Raw genomic sequence first — 20,061 nt, forward strand, 5'->3', positions numbered from 1 at the left:
TAATACCCTTGTAATTACCAGTTTGTAACCTACATTTTTTTTATCATAAATCACCCTATGCAATCTGGAACAACGATACAGAGAAAGTGGAAGAAAGCTTAGGTAGATGTGTTCTATAAAAATAATGTTCAAGTGCAATATGTAACAATGTTCATGTAATATTTGCCTTTTTTTGCCAATGTGTGAACGGCTTGTAATGCAACTTAAAAAATTAGCCCTTCGCAGACTTCCTAGATTCCCTATAGACTGATTTTCACTTTTGCCAGGAAAATCCAAAGAATGTGACGTTTATGCGCACTCCCGAGAGCCTCAGTGCTTCTCTTCCACTATTCAACGGTGTCAACCGATAGTCTGCAACACTAGGTAACGTTATCTAAGAGATGGAATCCAGAAAACGCCCGACTCCCAGCACAACAACGACTCCTACACAAACTCAGATTATGCCAAAAAAACAACAACATTTATCTACTGAATCCCATCTGCGTAAGCGGAACCGTGATCGTGGTCGAGCAAAAACTAGAGTGAACATCGGCAGGGCATTTGATTCCTGGAGGGACCTTCATTCGGTTTTGGGGATCAAAACAGACCCTGAATTGGCATTCTTCTTATTGGAAAGGTGAGCATACATAACTGCAAAACATGTGAGTAAGGATTGACAGTCATAAACATTAATTTGCTTTAACATTATTTACGCTGTTTTCAGCTGGACAGTTATAATTGCTGTGGATTCAATAGATATTAAAAGAGACTATAGCATTGTGTAATTTTTCGAAAATGTGTTATCCTCTGAAATTGTGTGCAATGGCTTTCCAATGATCCAAATACATAAATGCAATTTATTAAATGTTCCTTTGTCTCTGATAAACTTAAATATGCTAGAAAGTTAGGTTTAAGTTGTATGAAGGTAAAATAGTGCCTAAATGATTTGCAAGATTTGTAAAAGCATATATTTTGTTACAAGTGTTATAGAACAATTTGCATGCACTGCGTAAGATTTGTGAAAGCGTAAATCAAATTGCAAGCTTAAAAATAAATTGCATGCACACAGAACATTTTGTTAAAGTGTAAATCAAGTTGCAAGCATAAGAAAAAATATTAGCAATATATTAATGCTTTGTATAAGTGTAATTCATGTACTGTGAATCTGTAATTTCATATTAAGACAAAGTAAATTTAGTCTGTATTCTTCTGACTTCCTTTTTTTCGCGCTTACACTTTTTGCACTGTTTTTTGTGCCTATACATGGACAAAAACATTGCAAACCTGTTATGCAAGCAAAGAGAGGGTGTCATGAACAGAAAAACGGATTGACCGCTCAATCAGTCTGTATGTGTAAAATCAATTACTTCAAACGTGTAAATTACTTTGTAATTTATATAAATATTGGTAATATATGTGGCAGGACGGAGGGCGGTGGTGATTCTACACACCCGGTCCCTTATCAGGCTAATCAAGCCTCTCAGAGGGATAAAGGCCGACTGCGGAAGATGGTGCGGGAGAGAGATCGTTTATGGGCATGTCTGTCATGTGTGTGTTTTGTTTAAGTTTCTCATTAAACTATTATTTATATTGTCAAGCCGGTTCTCTCCTCCTCCTTGCCCGTCTAAACCCCTTTACACATACTTATACATAAGTATGGTATAAATATTTCCAGAAATAATCTGAGATACACTGTTCCATCTTCCCTTTTTAGAAAAAAATTGTCATTTATTTTTTTTAATCCTCCGTGTGCATGAATATTCTGAATAGATTTACACTCTATGAAGTATTTAAATATTTTTGGAATAAAGAATTAGTCAGATAATTACCTTAATTTGTAATGTGTGTATAAATGTGATCAATTTATAATCGAGCTCCTCTATAAAAATCATCTCTTCTCTGGCTAGGAATTCAACAGCGCACGGGTTGGTTTATAAATCCTTAAGTTTGAATTGTGTGCAACATTTGGATTTAATGTGTTACAGATCAGACATTTCAAACAGACATTTCAAGAAGTGGAAAATGTGTGTGATATAGTTAATACTCTTGAGTCTTGACAATGAAGACGCACACAATTAACAGAAACTGTCTGCAAAGGGAGTCGAGAATGCGGACATCTGATCTGAACTTGAAATCACATTGTGTGCATTTTCATTCATAAGGTTACTGTACTAATACTGGTTTCACAGACTCATCTTTGCTTTGTAATTTTCTCTATATTTATTTAAAATATTGCTTTATACCTGTGCTCATTGGATGATCAATCTTCTGAATATTTTTATTATTATTATTTGGATGAATTCGTTATTCGTTTTGAAGTCAGTATTTGTGCCTTTCCCAATAGGCCTATTCGACTTAGGGCACATTACCCCTTGTGCTTGCAAAACCTTTTCAGTGAAACTCGTGCCAAAAGTGTGAGTGCAACAAAGGGAAGATGGAACAGTGTATATCAGATTATTTCTGGAAAATATTTATGCCACAAACACAAGCAGGGCTGGACTTGGAAGAGAAATCGGCCTGCATTTGGGGTGTTCGTTGTCCTTTTCTGCAGATCGCGGCGCCGTTTTGTGGTCCATTCAAATTGCAATGCAATTGGGTGCAATTTATTTTTACACTTGCAATTTGATTTAGGCTTTTACAAATCTTACTCTGCGCATGCAAATCATTTAGGCACTATATTACCTTCATACATTTAAACTTAAACTTATGAGCAGTTAAAAGCTCTTGTTAATTTATGAATATTTTTACATACCTACTCAGATAACGATGCTTTGGTAGTGCTTTTAGATATTACACAGTTTATGTAATTTAATTATTAAATGCAAACGGACACGAAGTATGTTTTCAAAAATGTTTTCACCTGACCACGAGGTGTCACTGTCATTCCATTTCAAAATGCCCTTTGAAACTCACTTGATGACGAATTTGGTGTTTTAAAGGGATAGTTCACTTGGTATCATTTACTCACTTTCATGCCATCCTATGAATTTCTTTATTCTGTTGAACACAAACAAAGATTTTTAGAAGAACTTCTCAGCTCTGTAGGTCCATACAATGCAAGTGAATGGTGATCAGACTTTGAAGCTCCAAAATTCACACAAAGGCAGCATAAAAGTAATTAAAGGTACTGTAAGCAATTTTAGCCATTCTAGAATTTCCATAAACTGAGTTGTTGGATTAGCCACGCCCCTCTTTCCAAAACCCTGAACTCCAAAGATACTAAATGAGCTTTATTGAGACTGTAAAAACGGTTATAATAGGTTATAATAGTGCCCCCATCTGACAACTGTAATGAGCAATATGGCATAAAAATGCCATTAAGCCTCAATAATTCGCTTCAACTATAATACTATGAGAACGTGCAAAATGAATGACAGGCAGAAAGTGTTAGAGACCGTGGCCCACAGACATATTATTTGCTGTTCACACAGTCTACTACTGTCACAAAGGCCGGTGAGATATCTCACCACACTTATTTCATTCATATTTTTCAGAGAGTAGGATTAATATTTATTTTTTTTGCATACCCTTCCATGAAAAAAATTGCTTACAGCACCAAGGTTGTTGGAATACGACTCCAGTGGTTTAATATATGTGGTTTAATATATGTCTTCTGAAGCGATGCAATCACTTTGGGTGAGAAACAGATACATTTTTAAATCCTTTTTTATTATAAATCTCTTCACATAGTGAAAGCAGAGACTGATAATAAAAAGGACTTAAATATTGATCTGTTTCTCAGCAACACATATCGCTTCTGAAGACATGAATGTAACTACTGGATTCATATGCTGCCTTTATGTGCTTTTTGGAGCTTGAAAGGTCTAGTCACCATTCACTTCCAATTAATGGACCCCACAGAGCTGAGATACACATCTATCTGTCTGTCTATCTATCTGTCTGTCTGTCTGTCTTTTATCTATCTATCTATCTATCTATCTATCTATCTATCTATCTATCTATCTATCTATCTGTCTGTCTGTCTGTCTGTCTGTCTGTCTGTCTGTCTGTCTGTCTGTCTGTCTGTCTGTCTTTTATCTATCTATCTATCTATCTATCTATCTATCTATCTATCTATCTATCTATCTATCTATCTATCTATCTATCTATCTATCTGTCTATCTGTCTGTCTGTCTGTCTGTCTTTCTATCTCATCTATCTATCTTCATCTATCTATCTATCTATCTATCTATCTATCTATCTATCTATCTATCTATCTATCTATCTATCTATCTATCTATCTATCTGTCTGTCTGTCTGTCTGTCTGTCTGTCTGTCTGTCTGCATTATTCTCACTCTGTCTAGTAAATCCTAAGGTATCTAGAGCTCGCGACGGGTGACGAGCGGCCAGATGACTGTGATGGTGCGTCTCTGACAGGACACTTTACACACGGACGAGACAAAAAGAACAGGACACATGAAATCAACGACCGTAATCGAGCAAGAAAGTTTCTTTCATTGGATTTAATGAACATCGGTGCGTTTATATAAAGCAAATCAACAAAATGAGTTGTAAACTTATATATCTCGAAAAAGACACCCCATTGAGGCGACACTTTTCTTAACATGAAGTTGTGGCACACAGACAGCTGGAGTCAGTAATTCAGAAGCGCGCAACTGTAGATAGTTTCAGTGTGTCGCCGAGGAGCGCGTGCACAGGTGGATGTTTTCTCAGGTAAAACAGCATCTAAGATGCTGACGGACGAAATGCGCTGCACAGTCTCTCCTGTTTATGGTTCATAAACGGCAGACTGTTAGAAACGTTAATGGGACATATCACAGACAACCCCTGTTGCCAAAATGAGCGTCTATTCTCACCTATGGCGGATTTTGCACATATTCTTGGCGACGATAATTACGACTGTCACGCAAGGTAAGGACATTTCTATAAGTTGAATTGACGCGACAGGTTGTAATGTTTAGAAGAGCTGCATCACTTATCACGATGTTTTTAGTCAGTCTACAGACTGCTTTTTAAAGACCGGTGTGTGGGTTTGTTAAAATAGTCGAAATGCATTTGGTAAGACATCACAACATTACTTTAACCAAAAATTACCATGATAAAACCATTGTTTTTTGGACATGATTTTGACTATGGTGCTGTACCATGATATTCCCTTAGTTCATAGGAATTCATATGCACGTTAATACAATTGTAGATGAATATGGTTGTCATCAGGTATATAGGCTAACAAAATACCATGGTGTCTGATACAATCATTGTATCATTGCACACCACAGTACTTTGTTTTAAAAGATAAAGGATACCTTTCATCAAATGCTTGGCTTAGAATGCGATCTCTCTTTAACATATTAGACTATAGAAATCTAGACACATATTCTGTTAATGGTCAGAGACAATCATTTGATTGTATCCTAAAGTATTCGTAAGGTTGGTTGTCATGTGTTTGTGAATGTGTTGTGTATGGATGTGTTCCTGTCCTTGTCTGTGTTCGAGTGTCTGTTTAGGACAGCAGTGATCAGGTGTCCTCTGCAGAAGTGATTCTACTTGATCTTTATGCATATTTGGACTGTCAGGTAATGCATAATAGGATGTTTTCTAACTGTAGACAGTGTTACTGATGGCAAAACTACCCAAAACTACCCAACTAATTTTGTTTGTGACTTACTTTGAAGTGAGATCATCTACAGTAGGGCTGCAACTAACGATTATTTTGATAATCGGTTAATCTAACGATTATTAGAAGGATTATTCGACTATCGTCGATTATTGCAATGATTAATCATTAGCTCTTAACCGATTATTCTGCTTGTGTCCCGACTTAAGAGGTTGTATTAAATGTGCTTACTAACAATAAAGAGGGGAAAAAAAATCTTTTAAAAATAACTCAAAATAATATTCACTGAATTAAAGGGGGGAAAAATACTTTTTTTTATAAGTATAAGAATAAGAAATTCACTGTAAAAAAATAACAAATATTAACAAGTGTTTCTGTCTTGTTTTCCATTTAAAAATACATTTCATTGACAAGCAACATATAAGATATTTAGACTTGATGTAAGAGGATCTATCATAAATGTAAGTTTATTTTGTATACAAGTGTAAAAGTGTATTTTTTACTTGGTTACACTTCTGCGAGTGAAGTAAAAACAAAATATACTTATATTTAAGATGTAAAATCAAGGTGTTTCCTTTAAAGACGCTCGACACACAAATTTTGCTTCAGCGGAGAGGCAGCCCCTCTTATTCCACAACATGTACTTCTATATTTTCTTACTTTGTATTTTTGCATTATAATTCCCTCATACTTTGCGATCTACATAAGATGAAGCTGTTTGGAAGGTTTAGAGTGCGTCTGTGTAATGCTTCCTCTCCTAAGTCAGGTGCGAACTGCAGTGCTGCTCTCATAATTAAAGTTTAAAGTGATATCATGTTACATTAAATTAGATCAAACGACTATCGACAACGAACATTTTTGAAGACAATTTTTTTATTACGTTGTCGATAACGTTGACTAATCGTTTCAGCCCTAAGTACATTTTCCTATGTGCATCACTTCATTACCACACAATTAGATTATGAATATGGGTTTAGCATAGTGTCAACATACAAACAATGATTCAGTTCTTATTGCAGTTGAGTCTTGATTCCTTCTTGTGTACCTCTTGATGAGTGCACTTTTTTAAAGGGCACCAATGTCAGTTATTGGTGCCCTTGGCAAGAGAAGACAAGACTAAACAAAAAGTAGTCCTCATGGTGGCGTAGTGACTTGCCTCAATCCGGGTAGCGGAGGATGAATCTCAGTTGTCTCCATGTCTGAGACCGTCAATCCATGCATCTTATCACGTTACTTGTTGAGCGCGTTACCGTGGAGACATAGCACGTGTGGAGGTTACACGCTATTCTCCGCAGCATCCACGCACAACTCACCACCCGCCCCACCAAGAGCGAGAACCACATTATAGCGACCTCAAGGAGGTTACCCCATGTGACTCTACCCACCCTAGCAACCGGGCCAATTTGGTTGCTTTGGGAACCTGGCTGGAGTCACTCAGCACGCACTGGATTCAAACTTGCTACTCCAGGGGTGGTAGAAAAGTAGTAGTCCTTTACATTTGTGTTGGAACTGAACTTGGCAGTCAGTTATCATTATGCATTTTTATTGTATGGAAAAGTTCAGCTGTGACATTTTCATGCTGTAATAACTCATTTTGGGTTCAAAGGGGGAAAGCCATACAAGTTTTAAGCTTGTGGGTAGAGGAGTTTAAAAAAATGATCAGAAGGTGAAGGTGAATCGACAGGTGACTGACCAAAAAGCATGATTTCAGCAACAGTACTTTAGACAAACCCTTTTCAAAGATACAAATAATCTCTTCAAATGTTGCATTTACAGTTCTTCTCAATCGCTGTGGCTCATTTTTTGAAACAGTCTTATCATTCACTAAAGTGTAAGTGCAATTGTCACATCTGTTTTATGGGACATCACAACTCTATTGCATGTCTGCAAAATGTAGTAACTCACCCAAAACATTTAATTCATGCTTCAAAATCTAGTTATTGGGTCAGTAAATTGGCCAATGCCACCAAAGATTTTGGCCATCATGTGAACCGCTCTGGTCAAAATGTTAAGAAGTTTTTTCCAAAGAGACTTACAGTAGTGCACTTATTACAGGGTCGATCCCTCTGGAGCAACTTGGAGTTAAGTGCCTTGCTCGAGGACACAAAGGTGGTGGCCGTGTGGATCAAACCAGCAACCTTCTGATTGACAGTTATGCACTTTAGCCCACTATGCCACCACCACTCCACTCAATGATAAAACATTCCATGTTATAGATATTTATAGAATATACATGTATGTCTGACAGATTTTGATAATTGAATGGATCATTTTGCATGTGATGGCTCACAAGATGAAAGAATGTTTAGAAGTTGTGAAGAGTATGACAATATCACAGAGAATCAACTCATCAGTTATGATCAAGCCATGTGCATTTAGTTATTGTGCAAATTGTAGACACTTGCAATTTGATTAAATGAATAAGAAATTCAAATCTGGTTTGAACAAGAAACTAATTGTTCAGAGGTTTGAACTTAATGCTTTGAAAAAAACATTTCTCATTCCAGAATTGAGCCAAAGCGATTGAGGAATAACTGCAAAATCTACTTGGTTAAAAAATTGAGGGGCACATGCTTCTGCATATGACAGGCATGGAAATGTATAGACTATGTTCAGTTGCATATTAAAGGTACTTTCTTTCAAGGCATGGATAAAAAATTTGTTTTCTGGGCTTTATGGGATAAAGAACCATTCCTGACCGTTCCTTCAAAGGTCTTTGCTCTCTACCCTCCATCTCCTCTCTCATAATTTTTCTTTTCTGTGAGTTCTGCTGTTTCCCTAATCTGTCTCAATCCTTCCTCAAGTCTGTTGAGTGCTTGTGTATCAAAGCATGGTCCAGATGTGATTAGAGCTCATCCTGACCCAGAAACAGTGTTCCCACAACTTTACTCACTCAAAGAGGCTAAGGCATCTGGTGCTATGTGGCTTCTGTATTTAATTGTGTTTTTAAGACATTTTGACAAATCACTTCTGTGTTGTTGCACATACTATACTGAATAATGTTCAGGCTGTTGCATGATTCATCATCATCATCATCACTCATTTGGAGTGGCATCACTGAATTTCACAGGGTTTGATTTAAAAGGTTAAACAGTACTGGAAGAAGTTTGCTGGTGGGAAAGAGGTAAAAAGTCTTGCATATATTCAGTTATAGTATAGATATAATGATTGATGGTAAATGTTCATAATTGCCCATTTGTGAATCAACTATAAAGACAGGTTGCTTTAGAATTTAATCTTATGCTGTAAATTGCTGTAAGTGTTTCTGCATTCAGTGCTTTACAAAGAAATTGTTTGTTTTTCAGAGGTATTTTGTGAATTTTAAAAGTTGTTTTATAAAAGGTGCAATATGTAAAAATGTTCATGTAATATTCGCCTTTTATTTGCCAATGTGTGAACGGCTTGTAACGCAACTTAAAAAACGAGCCCTTCCCAGACTTCCTAGGTTGCCTATTAAAGCCTGTAGACTTTAATAGGCTTTTCATGCGAAGGGAGCGGGTCGCTTTTGGAAAATCCAAAGGATGTGACATTTATGCTCTCCCGAGAGCCTCAGTGCTTCTCTTCCGCTATTCAACAACAAAAAGTCTGCAACACTAGGTAACATTATCTTAGAGATGGAATCCAGGAAACGGCCGACTCCCAGCACAACACCAACTCCTACACAAACTCAGAGTAAGCAAAAAAAAAAAACACCAAAAAAATTGATCTACTGAATCCTGTCTGGCTAAGCGAGAACGTGATCGTGGTCGAGCGAAAACTGAACCTGAATTGGCGTTCTTCTTATTGGACAGATTGTTCAGTCTCTTTGTACGTTACGTCATTGTTTTGGCCGATGCTCATGTCCCTATGGAGTGTGTGCATGGGAGCGAGCAACATGTAGATGGCTGCAGTTCATTTAACGGCCACAGGTGTCATTAATAACAAGGGTTTCTGAATCTTATATACTGCACCTTTAAGTAATTATTTAAAAATCGTAAATCCTAAGCAGTGATTCCTGAATGTGGAAGGAGTGGGCAGTCATTTACAGCACATACATTAAATACTATTTGTAGAATGTACTTACATTTCATAAAGATCATAATTATTATAACCATTGTTTAGGCCTAATGCCACAAATGTGAGTAAATACTAACTTTATTCTGCTTGCACTTCAATATAGGCATCGGCCCTATTTGATCATAGAAAAAGATGGTGCATTTTACTGACAGTCTTTGATTAAAAAGGTCAAATAAAGGTGCATAATTTATTTAATTTTGCTAGGCTTTGGATCTACCAAGGTCTGTCTCTGTCAGAAAATAATTTAAGAATATTATATGCCTAACATATGGTCATATCCAGAAGTATGATTTCTATTCATCTCAATATTTTCTGTTATGTTAAGATATTGTCTTTGCGTTTTGTTTTTGTCTGTTTTTGACCCACAAACACAGTGGATTAAGCTCATAATGGGCAATTCTAATTGTTATCCATTACTGAACTCGGACTCAGAGCCAGTTACAAATCCCCCTTAAAAGTGATAGTAAATTGACAGGGTTAAAAGTTCACTGTTGATGTGATGTGCTGCGCATTTGTGATGAAACAGCTGTTCAGTGTTAGTAAGCTACCCTTTTTATTTTTTTATGAAAACAAGTGCTTTCAATAATTGCAAATGCTTTTTTTCAGTTACTGTATGTACACACATTTGTAGACTTTTATAAATATGGAATAGTGACATGGAAACTCTTAAAGGGTTCATATATAAAATTCCTTGACTTTTTGTAACTTTCAAAAATCTAAATGTCCTCGCTCATCCAATTTAAGAGTTTCCATGTCACTATAAATCAATTGAAGCGATCGATTGAAAATGAGCTGCAAAAGCAGCTTGTTTGGACATCCTTGAATTCCAAAGTCAGAAACTCAAAACATTAACATATGAACACCCACATTTACATGTCAGCGATGCTTATTTTGCACTCAGAATCTTGGCACACCCAGCCACGGTAAGGAAATAAGGATGACGTATGATAGATACTGTAATTCCTAAACCCCAAAGGAGAATAAAAAGGATGAAAGGTTTTGGGCAAGCTTGCTAGGACAAAATGACAGCGTTGTATTATAACTCAAAAGATCTGCTATTTACCAGCCACTGCAAATATGATATTTATGTCATCAGTACCAAAGCCATCCAGCATTAAGGCCACAATTGTTAGTGTGAATGTCTTTTGAGCTGCCATTTGTGCCATGTCCTGGACCATAAACGCTGCTATAGCTGCATGCAATCATATTGTGGTATACGTATATATGGGTTGTGTTTGCTTAATCTCCCAGCTTCACCCAAACAAAATGTTTCAACGTTTAAACACCACAATTACATAGATGTTGAATCCTAAATTGTTTGCATCATTATTTACCCTCCTGTCGTGCCAAACCAGTATTACAGTTTTCCTTTCGTGGAACACATAAGGTGAATTTTTGGAGGAATATTTTATATATAATGCATGTGAATGAGGACTGTGCCTGTCAAGCTCCAAGCCTCTTAAAAAATTACCATAAAAATGGTCTGTACTATTCATGAACTTTATTCAAAGTCTTCTGAAGTCATACAAAAGCTTTGAGGGAGGAACAGACCAAAAAATCATTATAGTCTGTAGGGGTGGGTAAGAATATATATTTTTTTTCAATGCATTGCGATATTCGCATGAACTCAATGTTGATTTCTTATATCCCAAGATCGATCTTTTACTCTATAAGCAGCCCTCTACTACAATGAGAGGAAATCACTCACATTAGCAACCATATTACACATTATGCGACTAAAATATATATTGGAAACTTTCTGGTAAATGTATAGATTTCACCAGAAAATTGAGTAGTGGGGGAGTATTCAGCAGCGAGATGCATGTTGAGAGTAAAGTTGTTCTGTGTAATTTGTGTCCAAGGACGAGATCAACAACAACAAAAAATAAATATTTAATTTTAATCACATGTAGGACAGATGAGTTAAAGCTGTTAGAATCTCTCTCATTAATATGCGGTCATTTACAGATGCTCTTTACAGAAATGCTGTCTGTCTTAAAGAGACAGTACCGGTTTTTGAACACATGTTTAGCAACTTAATGTAAAAACCTGTAAATATACAAATGGTGTAATTAAACAATAAACATGTACCAAAGAAATAATATAAGCAATATATTTGTAGATTTATTGACTGAATGGATGGATTTCTTTGTTTTTAAAAAGCTAAAATGTGACAAAAAATAAATAAATAAATGTATAATTAGTAAAATGTATAGTTGTATAATTTAGCGAGTTAGAAAGTCCTCTGTAAAATGAACAGCATTAACTGGGAGAGAACTTCTTTCATATGTAAGCAAAAGGGACATTATATCTGAAACATACCTGTATGAATCAAATTGGAATTCGGAATCAAGAGTTAGTGAATCAGAATCGAATTGGGAAATCTGTATCAATAACCAACCCTAATACTCTGTGCTCATAAGAGAAGGAGTGATGTCTGACTCATGAAAAAAATAGTCTTTTGTGTTGGATCTTATTAATGAATCAGTCGATCCAGTTCGCCAGACCGGTCTGAATGATTGATTCATAAAGCAGACCGATCTGGTCCTTGAGTGTAGCGTAAACAACTAATTTCAAGGTAAGATAAATAGTGAATAACTACTTAAATTAAAGGTATTGTATTGCTTCAAAAGACTTGGAACATCACAAGTCATATGGAGTGAAACTTGAAAGCCACAGTTCCCACTCATTGTTATTGCATGGAATAAAGGTACAGTTGTTCAAAATTGTCCCCTTTTGAGTTTTACAGAAGAAAGAAAATCATGTAGGATTGGAATGACATGAAGGTGCATAAATGATGACACACCAGGTCCAATACAATTTTTGACAATCAACTTTGACCAAAATGAAATAATGTTGTTCGATGAACAGTGATGTCAGTTGTTAAGACCTGGCTAGAGTGACTCAACATGCCCTGGATTCGAATTCGTGACTCCACGGGTGGTAGTCAGCGTCTTTACTCGCTGAGCTACCCAGACCCCCTACAAGCTGTTTTTCTTACATTTTCTGAAAGACCTCAAAGGTTTTCCTTTTGATCTCAAAATGATTTGCTCATTTCAAGTTGGTCCAAATTTCTAGTACACCAGTCATATTAATTTTGCTGTAATATGTAAAACCCCATGACTGGCTCACCTATCATTTATATTTAATCATTATCACACAAGCAAAAGTGCTTTTGAACTGAATATTAGCACAGCTGTCATTTGGCTGTAGCCAGGCTTTACATCCACCAGGGATGTAAATTGCTTGAAGACTTCATTACTATACATTACTTACAGTTAGCATTATTATTATTATTATTTTTAATTTATACTTTAATTGAGTATTAAAGAAAATGTATACTTTTCTATACTGTACCCCTGAACTCGTATAGCTAAACACACACAATTAGTGAATTTAACACAGAATATACAAAAGGAGACAATAGGCAGAATGGCAGCCTCAGTCACCATTCAATAAAGGTGAGTAGTGACTGAGGACTGTCAGTCCATATCACTGTGCTTAACATCTCCTTTAGTGCTCCATGAAAGAAAGTCATACTGTAGCTTTGGAGCAACATGAGGACAAATCAATTGTTATTATTATTTTAATACAAGCCGGATAATAACTTGAATGGCTGTGTGAACCAGGCTGAATATGATCAATTTCAGATTAAATCTTTCTCCGTTGCATGTTCTGTCACTGTTTCAGCAGTAAATGTAATTGTAGGGGTCGTCTTGTGTGTTGAGTTTAGTTTGAGATTTGTTTGAATCATTCGTTCTTTAATGCTACCACTCAATCTGCTTTTTCAAAATTACTTCCAGGAATTTGAGGCCTTGATATACTGTATTACATTTTTCCCTTTTGAGCTCATACTTGTTATTGGAGCTTAATAAAGTCCCCCCCGGCACAAAATACACTTAATGTTGGGTCTCAGACTCCTCTGAGTTTATCAATCCAGAGGAGTTTTCATGGATCTAGAACAGAATATTTAATTGATATTGCGCTCATGAAATGAAAGTGGTTAAAGCATGGGTGGATTAAAATATTCTGCATTAAATGAAATATTGCAGATTTACATTGATGATATTCATCTTAGTACAATCTAATATTTTGTATTGCCTGTACCATTTTGAGCAACTGGCTACCACATATGATATCAAGAAAGACAGGACAATTTAAAAGGTCCCTTTATTCTTCAGTTATTACCATTAGCATGATTTCACTAAGTATGTAATCGTACATGGTTCGCCAGACATTCAATATAGCAAACATACAATTTTACACTATACATACAACAATTTATCTGGTACTCAAGCAGTATAGCCTCTTTTTTAATGAATCAGAAATCAATGACAACAATGTTTGTGTCTTGATTCCTCTGCAGAGCTGAACAGTCAAGAGATCACTGATGCCACCAAACCCTCCACCTCATATCCCATGTCCCTTCCTGTCAGTTACCAGGTGTGGGATGCTGACTACTTCCTATTAAAAGAGGCAGGACAGGACATTATGCGCAATTCCAGCATGCAAAGCCACACACAGCCATTTGTTGTGCTGAGAGCGGGATGCCTCCCTGTGATCAACGCTACCTACGGCCCACTCTCTACCAAACGGGAGATTCCCCTGGACTTAGTGCAGTCAGTGCAGTTATTCCGCCCCTCACCGCCAACGTTCACTCTCAACTGGAGAGTCCAGTGCTTTGTCCTGACCCGCTGGGTCTATTCGTCTTCTCCCAAAGTACGGGTCCTGTTCTATGTGGCTGGGAGAGACTGGGACAGAGGAGAGAAAGGAACTAAAGATGAACTTCCATGTGTGACTGTGTACGCATTCTGGCAGACACAGGAGGTGCGTGGGTCCTGTGTAATTGGAAATGAGCATGGAACCTGCATGGCCGAGGTTGACCTTCCAGCGGGTTGGTTCAGCCCAGCTGAGGGCAGCTCCAGTCGAGAAAGACAAGGGCCGAGTCAGGGAAACCCTGTGGAGCTGTACTACCAGGCCCGACCCAGCGACTATGGCCCATGCACTGGTGGTGGGGAGGAGGGCAAGAGGTGGAATGAGTACATGCCCATGAGCCCCATGCAGAGAATCGGGAGTGTGCGGCTCCTGCAGGTCAAACAGGGGGCCACACCTGTGTCTGTGCTCAGACTGGGTGAGGCTGTGGTCATCCAAACCTCCTCTAAACCACTTAAGAAGATGGATATCGCCTCCTTTTATGTTTACATGAGGAACTCAGCCAATCTGGACACCTTCTCTCTCAGGTAAGTCTCAAACGGAAGGACATTATCCTTCTTTGTATTTTTGTATGTAATCAGAAAACCCTTTTGTGCAGTAATATGTCCTTGGAAAAATATATATTTTACCCACTATTTAATTTTTTTATTATTTTATTTATAATCGTATTGTATCCTATCATGAGGCTTCTGCATTGTATTATATCTTATCATGAAATTTGTGTATCCTTACATGCATGGTCAAAGAATAGATTAATAGAATGATAACCGCTGGCTATCATTATTTTGTTTGTTTCATGTTGTTTTTTGACATGTTATCATGAATAAACTCTTCAGTTGCTGTGTGCTTGAGTTTATAAATTAATTTTGCGATTCAATCTGGGATGATGGTCATGTCATTGATGCATCCAGTCTGCAAACAGTTCTGTAGTGTGCACTTGGCTTTAGTGTATGCACTTCTGACAATTTGTTTCTAGCATCTCTTTTTGGTTTGAATGGCCAATTCCCAATGCGCTTTTAAGTCCTCGTGGTCAACGTAGTGACTCGCCTCAATCTGGGTGGTGGAGGAAGAATCCAGCCAGCGTTCATCTGGGCATCTGAGACCGCCAAACCCAGCGTGTTGCCACGGAGACATAGTGCATGTGGAGGCTTCACACCATCAACCGTGGCATCCACGCTCAACTCACCAGGTTCTCCACTGAGAACGAACCACATTATAGCGACCACGAGGAGGCCTAGCAACCGGGCCAATTTGGTTTCTTGGGAGACCTGGAGTCACTCAGCACGCTCTGGGATTCTAACTAGCGAACTCCAGGGGTGCTAGCCAGAGTCTTAACCACTGAGCTACCCAGACCCCCCCTGGGAAATTGGATTTTTAATGGTTTATTGCTTTTTCCTGAAAATACGAGAGACGTTAGAGGCCTTTTTGGGGGCATTGCTGATTATCAGTGCTGAGTGGAGAAATACATGTAATGACAATAACATTCTGTGCTGTTATGCTGCTGGACTCTGTCATCAAATCTGTGAACATAGTCTTGAAAGCTCATTGTGCAGATTTGAGCATCTAGTTACAGTATATGCCTGAAAAAGACATGCATTTTGAATCCCTCAGATTATATTAACACTTGCATTTTCTTTACTTTTCTCCTTGGAATGTTTTGGCTGCTCATTCGTTTTTTATGGTGAGCTTTAAATAGCATTGCATCCTCTGCATCTCTTACAATGCATCCGTGGCAGACAAACACAAGTGTGCTATGTGTGTGTGTATATTTTTGGTGGTAAATCCAAATGGAAATTCTTCAATAACGCAGTGAAACTGGCATTTTCTCCTCCTGAATCATTACCTAGATACTGTGATAAATATTTGCCGCTGGTACTCACACACGAACATAGTCTCATGTCAACACATAATAATTAGAATGAGATGGCAAAATTTTTTACATTTTGTTTTACTTGACTTGTTCAAAAATGTACCACTATTATTTACATAGAGACCCACCAATCAACAAACAGAATTTAAAATTGATACAATATAGGCATCACATTTTAGCTGGCCTCCTATCCTATCGAGTCCTCTGTATGCCACTTGTCTTCATCTACCCCAGTGTGTGTATATGTATGAGCTTTTTCTGTGGACATACCGCATCTCTCTTTCTCTGAGGCTTGTTGTCCTTGTAGCTTCATCACTGTCACCTTAAATCTTTCTCTAGCATCCACACTCAGCTCTCTTCCATACTGCCCACATCAGTCACTGAAAACCCACTGAAGGCAACTTTCCCAAGAGACTTCAACTCTTCTCTTCTCTTCTCTTCTATTTTTTTTTTATACTGCTTATATCTCGAAACGGACCTGCATCAGTGTGCCAACATTTGGTTTAATGGATGAACACACTCAGATTCGTATCATTTATCATTACAGTAATAGACATTTTTCATGTATCATTACAGTAATAGACATTTTTTGTATGAAAAATATCTATGTGAACATACATTACATTTTCCACACTTAGTCTTAAGTGTGGAAAAAATAATAGCATATGGGGTTGAATGAAACAAAACGGGGGTGAGTAAATAATGACAATGTAAATAATAATTTCATATTAAAGTAGTATAAATATTTTTGTGATGGCATATAGGTGTAAAGTGATGGCAGTAGTATACACAAAGGTGCATTTGTATACAGAAGTCTTTAAAATTTTCAAAATGTGCTGAAAACACTAGGGTCCTCATTCCACTGTTTTGATTACTTAATCACACGGGGATCAATCATTGTAAATTTGTCATCCAATAAAGCGTAGTGAAAAATAGCTACCCCTGCGTATCTGAATACTTCAGATGTAAATCTGTCAAGTGGCCCATTAGGAATCAGCATGAAAAATGTAACCTGGAGTCGCATTCATATATCATGCAGGAAGTGACACATATCGCAGTTGCATAAAAACGTAAAAAATGATGAGGTTGTGAGGCAAAAATGATAAACTGCTGCTTAGTGATTTTTTTGATCAAGAGGAGTTAATCTCATTATTTAGACTCATCTCTTTCAACATTGTGACAAGCAGAAGAAATAGAGTAATTTGGCTTTCTCGCCTCACAGTCTCACTCTAAATACTGACTTTTTAAATATGCAGGAAGGGTTTGTTTGCAGAGAAAAGTTAATGTGTCATAAAAGACAAAAGAAAAAAAACAATAACAGTATATCCATTTATGTGGAGATGCACGTCCCGATTCAGTACCCCAACTCCCCCACCCCACCTAAAGCGGCACTATTATGGGGCATTATTCATTCTCAGTTAATTCACCCCTCAGTATTTTTTAACATTATTGTGGTATAAGCAAAACTTGATAATATTTTTTTTTCCATAACTGTATTACAGAGTATATAAGTGTATACTGAATTAAATATTGAGTTAATCTTAACCTAGTTTTAAACTATGTAGTCAAAATGACTTATGATGTCATTCAGTCAAATATGATTTATCGGAATTATCAAACCATAATTTTTAAAAGGTGAAATGTCACAGCATAACAGGACTGAACAGAAATTTATGGACAAATACTCTCAAGACTATATCTGGATTTTCTTTAAAAAAATGCAGACAATTTGGACACAAATGGCACAAATTCTGAGAATGAGCTAGTTTGGTTTATTTATTTAATTGGCTAAGCTAAATTGTTCCCTTGCATTTGGCACTTGCGAATGGTGTGTGTTTGTGTGTGCATGTGCATGTGTATGAGTATTTTCTCTGTACAGGTGTATCTCCACAACTTGGTATTTAATATTCTCAATATGGTGCTCTGGCATTTTGAGCATGTGTATATGAATGTGCATGACATTTCAAAGCCTACATTCATTATGTGAAATGTCAGCAATGTTTGACGGATAATTGAAAAACGGCTTGCAAACGGACTAGTGATATCCGAGGTTGAGCTCAGTCTGATGTACTTAGAAGATCTTAACAGTAGCTGACAGAAGATGATTTGGGCTGGATGTTTCCAAAATTGTTTGGTCTCCATAGGTCAAAAGCATAAGATGTCTCTTACCATTGATTGGTTCTGTTTTGAAGGTTTAATGTCAGTCTTTGACAGGAAATTGTGGAAATAGTATTATCACTGAGGGATGAATGTGTTTCTCTCCTTTACACTACCCTAAATCTGTTCAAAGCAAAAAAAGTGGGGGGTAAAATCTCAAATTAGACAGTCGGAAAAAGAATGGTCAGTAAACATATAGCATATAATGGTCAGTATAAATATATATATATATATATATATATATATCTAACCACAGAACTGACACTCACTGGATGTTTTTTGATTTTGGCACCATTCAGAGTAAATTCTATTCTGATGGTTGATGTGATTAACTGAAGCTCCTGCTTAGGGTAACATAGTTACCTCCTGTTGGGGATTGGTGCCTTACGCAGACTGCATAATCTGCATATAGGGAGCGGCGGCCCTGCAGCGTAATATGTTTGTTAAGGAAGGTGTAACAGGTAACAGGAGGGGCAAGGACCAGGCGGGAACTGGCAGGACAGTCAATGTAAATTTTAATCAAATAAAGTCAACATAAAACAACATAAAACACAAGACACACACTCATATGGTCACGTCTCTCTCTCTCTCTCTCTCGAACTGGTATCTCCGGCTCCCCATTAACTCTCTCTACCTCTGATTAAGTGACTCAGCGCCGGCCTGGCCATGCTCTCCACCTTGTCGCACTCCTCCCCTGCCCGATTCAGGCTGGGGCGCCAGCCGTTGGTCCACCCTGCCTCCTGGGAAACTGGGGAAAGACAAGAGGATGGAGAGGGGAGAGGGGAGAGGGGAGAGGGAAAGGGCAAGCGGGAGGGGCACAGAGAAAGAGAGAGATAGGAGAGAGAGAGAAACTTGCTCGCCAGTCACCAGACACGCTGTCACCTGGTCCTCAGCCACTCCTCCTCCCTTCTGGCAGATGACAGCTGCTCCTCCCTGGGTTGACTGCAGCGAGTCCTCCGACCCCTGGTGGACGGAAAGGCTCCTACCCTTCCTGCCAGATGGCAGCGGCTCCTCCGACTCCTGGCGGCCGGCAGCGGCTCCTCCCCTGGCAGACTAGGTGCATTCCTCCTCCTTCCCTGGTTTTGGCACCAATGTAACACGCAAGCAATGGGCAATGAAGCTTGCGAAAACACTGAACTGGAACCTAATAACATGACGACACACACAGCTCCTTGTGTCTCTCTCTCTCTCCAGCACTGCCAACTCTTCCTTTTATCTCTCTCTCGCTGATTGGGCCGTTCAGCACCAGGCGCGTGCACTCACAGCCCGGCCACACCCTCCTCCTCGTCACATGCACATATCAGCCAACTTGTTTTTTTCACCTCTGCAATATTTCCTGTGTACATTCTTGCCTAAGATTTAAAGAAGCTGAAACTGTCATCCACGCTTTCATAAACTCTTGTTTAGATTACTGTAACTCTCTGTTTGCAGGTTTACCAGCAAAAGTTCTTCACTTGTTCAAACTCTGCTGCTTGGATTATCACACATAACAAGAAATCAGCTCACATCACTCCTATACTTCACCAACTGCTTTGGTTCCCAATGTATCGTATACAGTTCAAAAATCTTGTCTTAGCCTTTAAAGCTTTTGATGGTTTAGCGCCTCAATATTTGACAGAATGAACCCATCCTAATGTTCCCATCCCAACTCTTAGATCCAGTCCTGGAAACTTGCTTGTTGTACCTAAGTTTAGACTTACTGTTGAT

The 20,061-nt window shown here is 38.0% G+C and overlaps 1 protein-coding gene across 1 annotated transcript in view; it reads left to right on the plus strand.

Annotated features, from left to right (window-relative positions):
• The first annotated feature begins 4,779 nt into the window (after positions 1-4,779).
• The window catches only part of LOC127621221 (transmembrane protein 132D-like), a 44,584-nt gene continuing 29,302 nt past the window's right edge, over positions 4,780-20,061 (plus strand). The window contains exons 1-2 of the mRNA XM_052094728.1: positions 4,780-4,852; positions 13,981-14,854. Of these exons, the coding sequence (XP_051950688.1) occupies positions 4,780-4,852; positions 13,981-14,854 (947 nt within the window). The remainder of the gene's footprint in view (positions 4,853-13,980; positions 14,855-20,061) is intronic.

This window comes from Xyrauchen texanus, chromosome 27 (genome assembly GCF_025860055.1).
Source record: "Xyrauchen texanus isolate HMW12.3.18 chromosome 27, RBS_HiC_50CHRs, whole genome shotgun sequence".
Lineage (NCBI taxonomy): Eukaryota > Metazoa > Chordata > Actinopteri > Cypriniformes > Catostomidae > Xyrauchen > Xyrauchen texanus.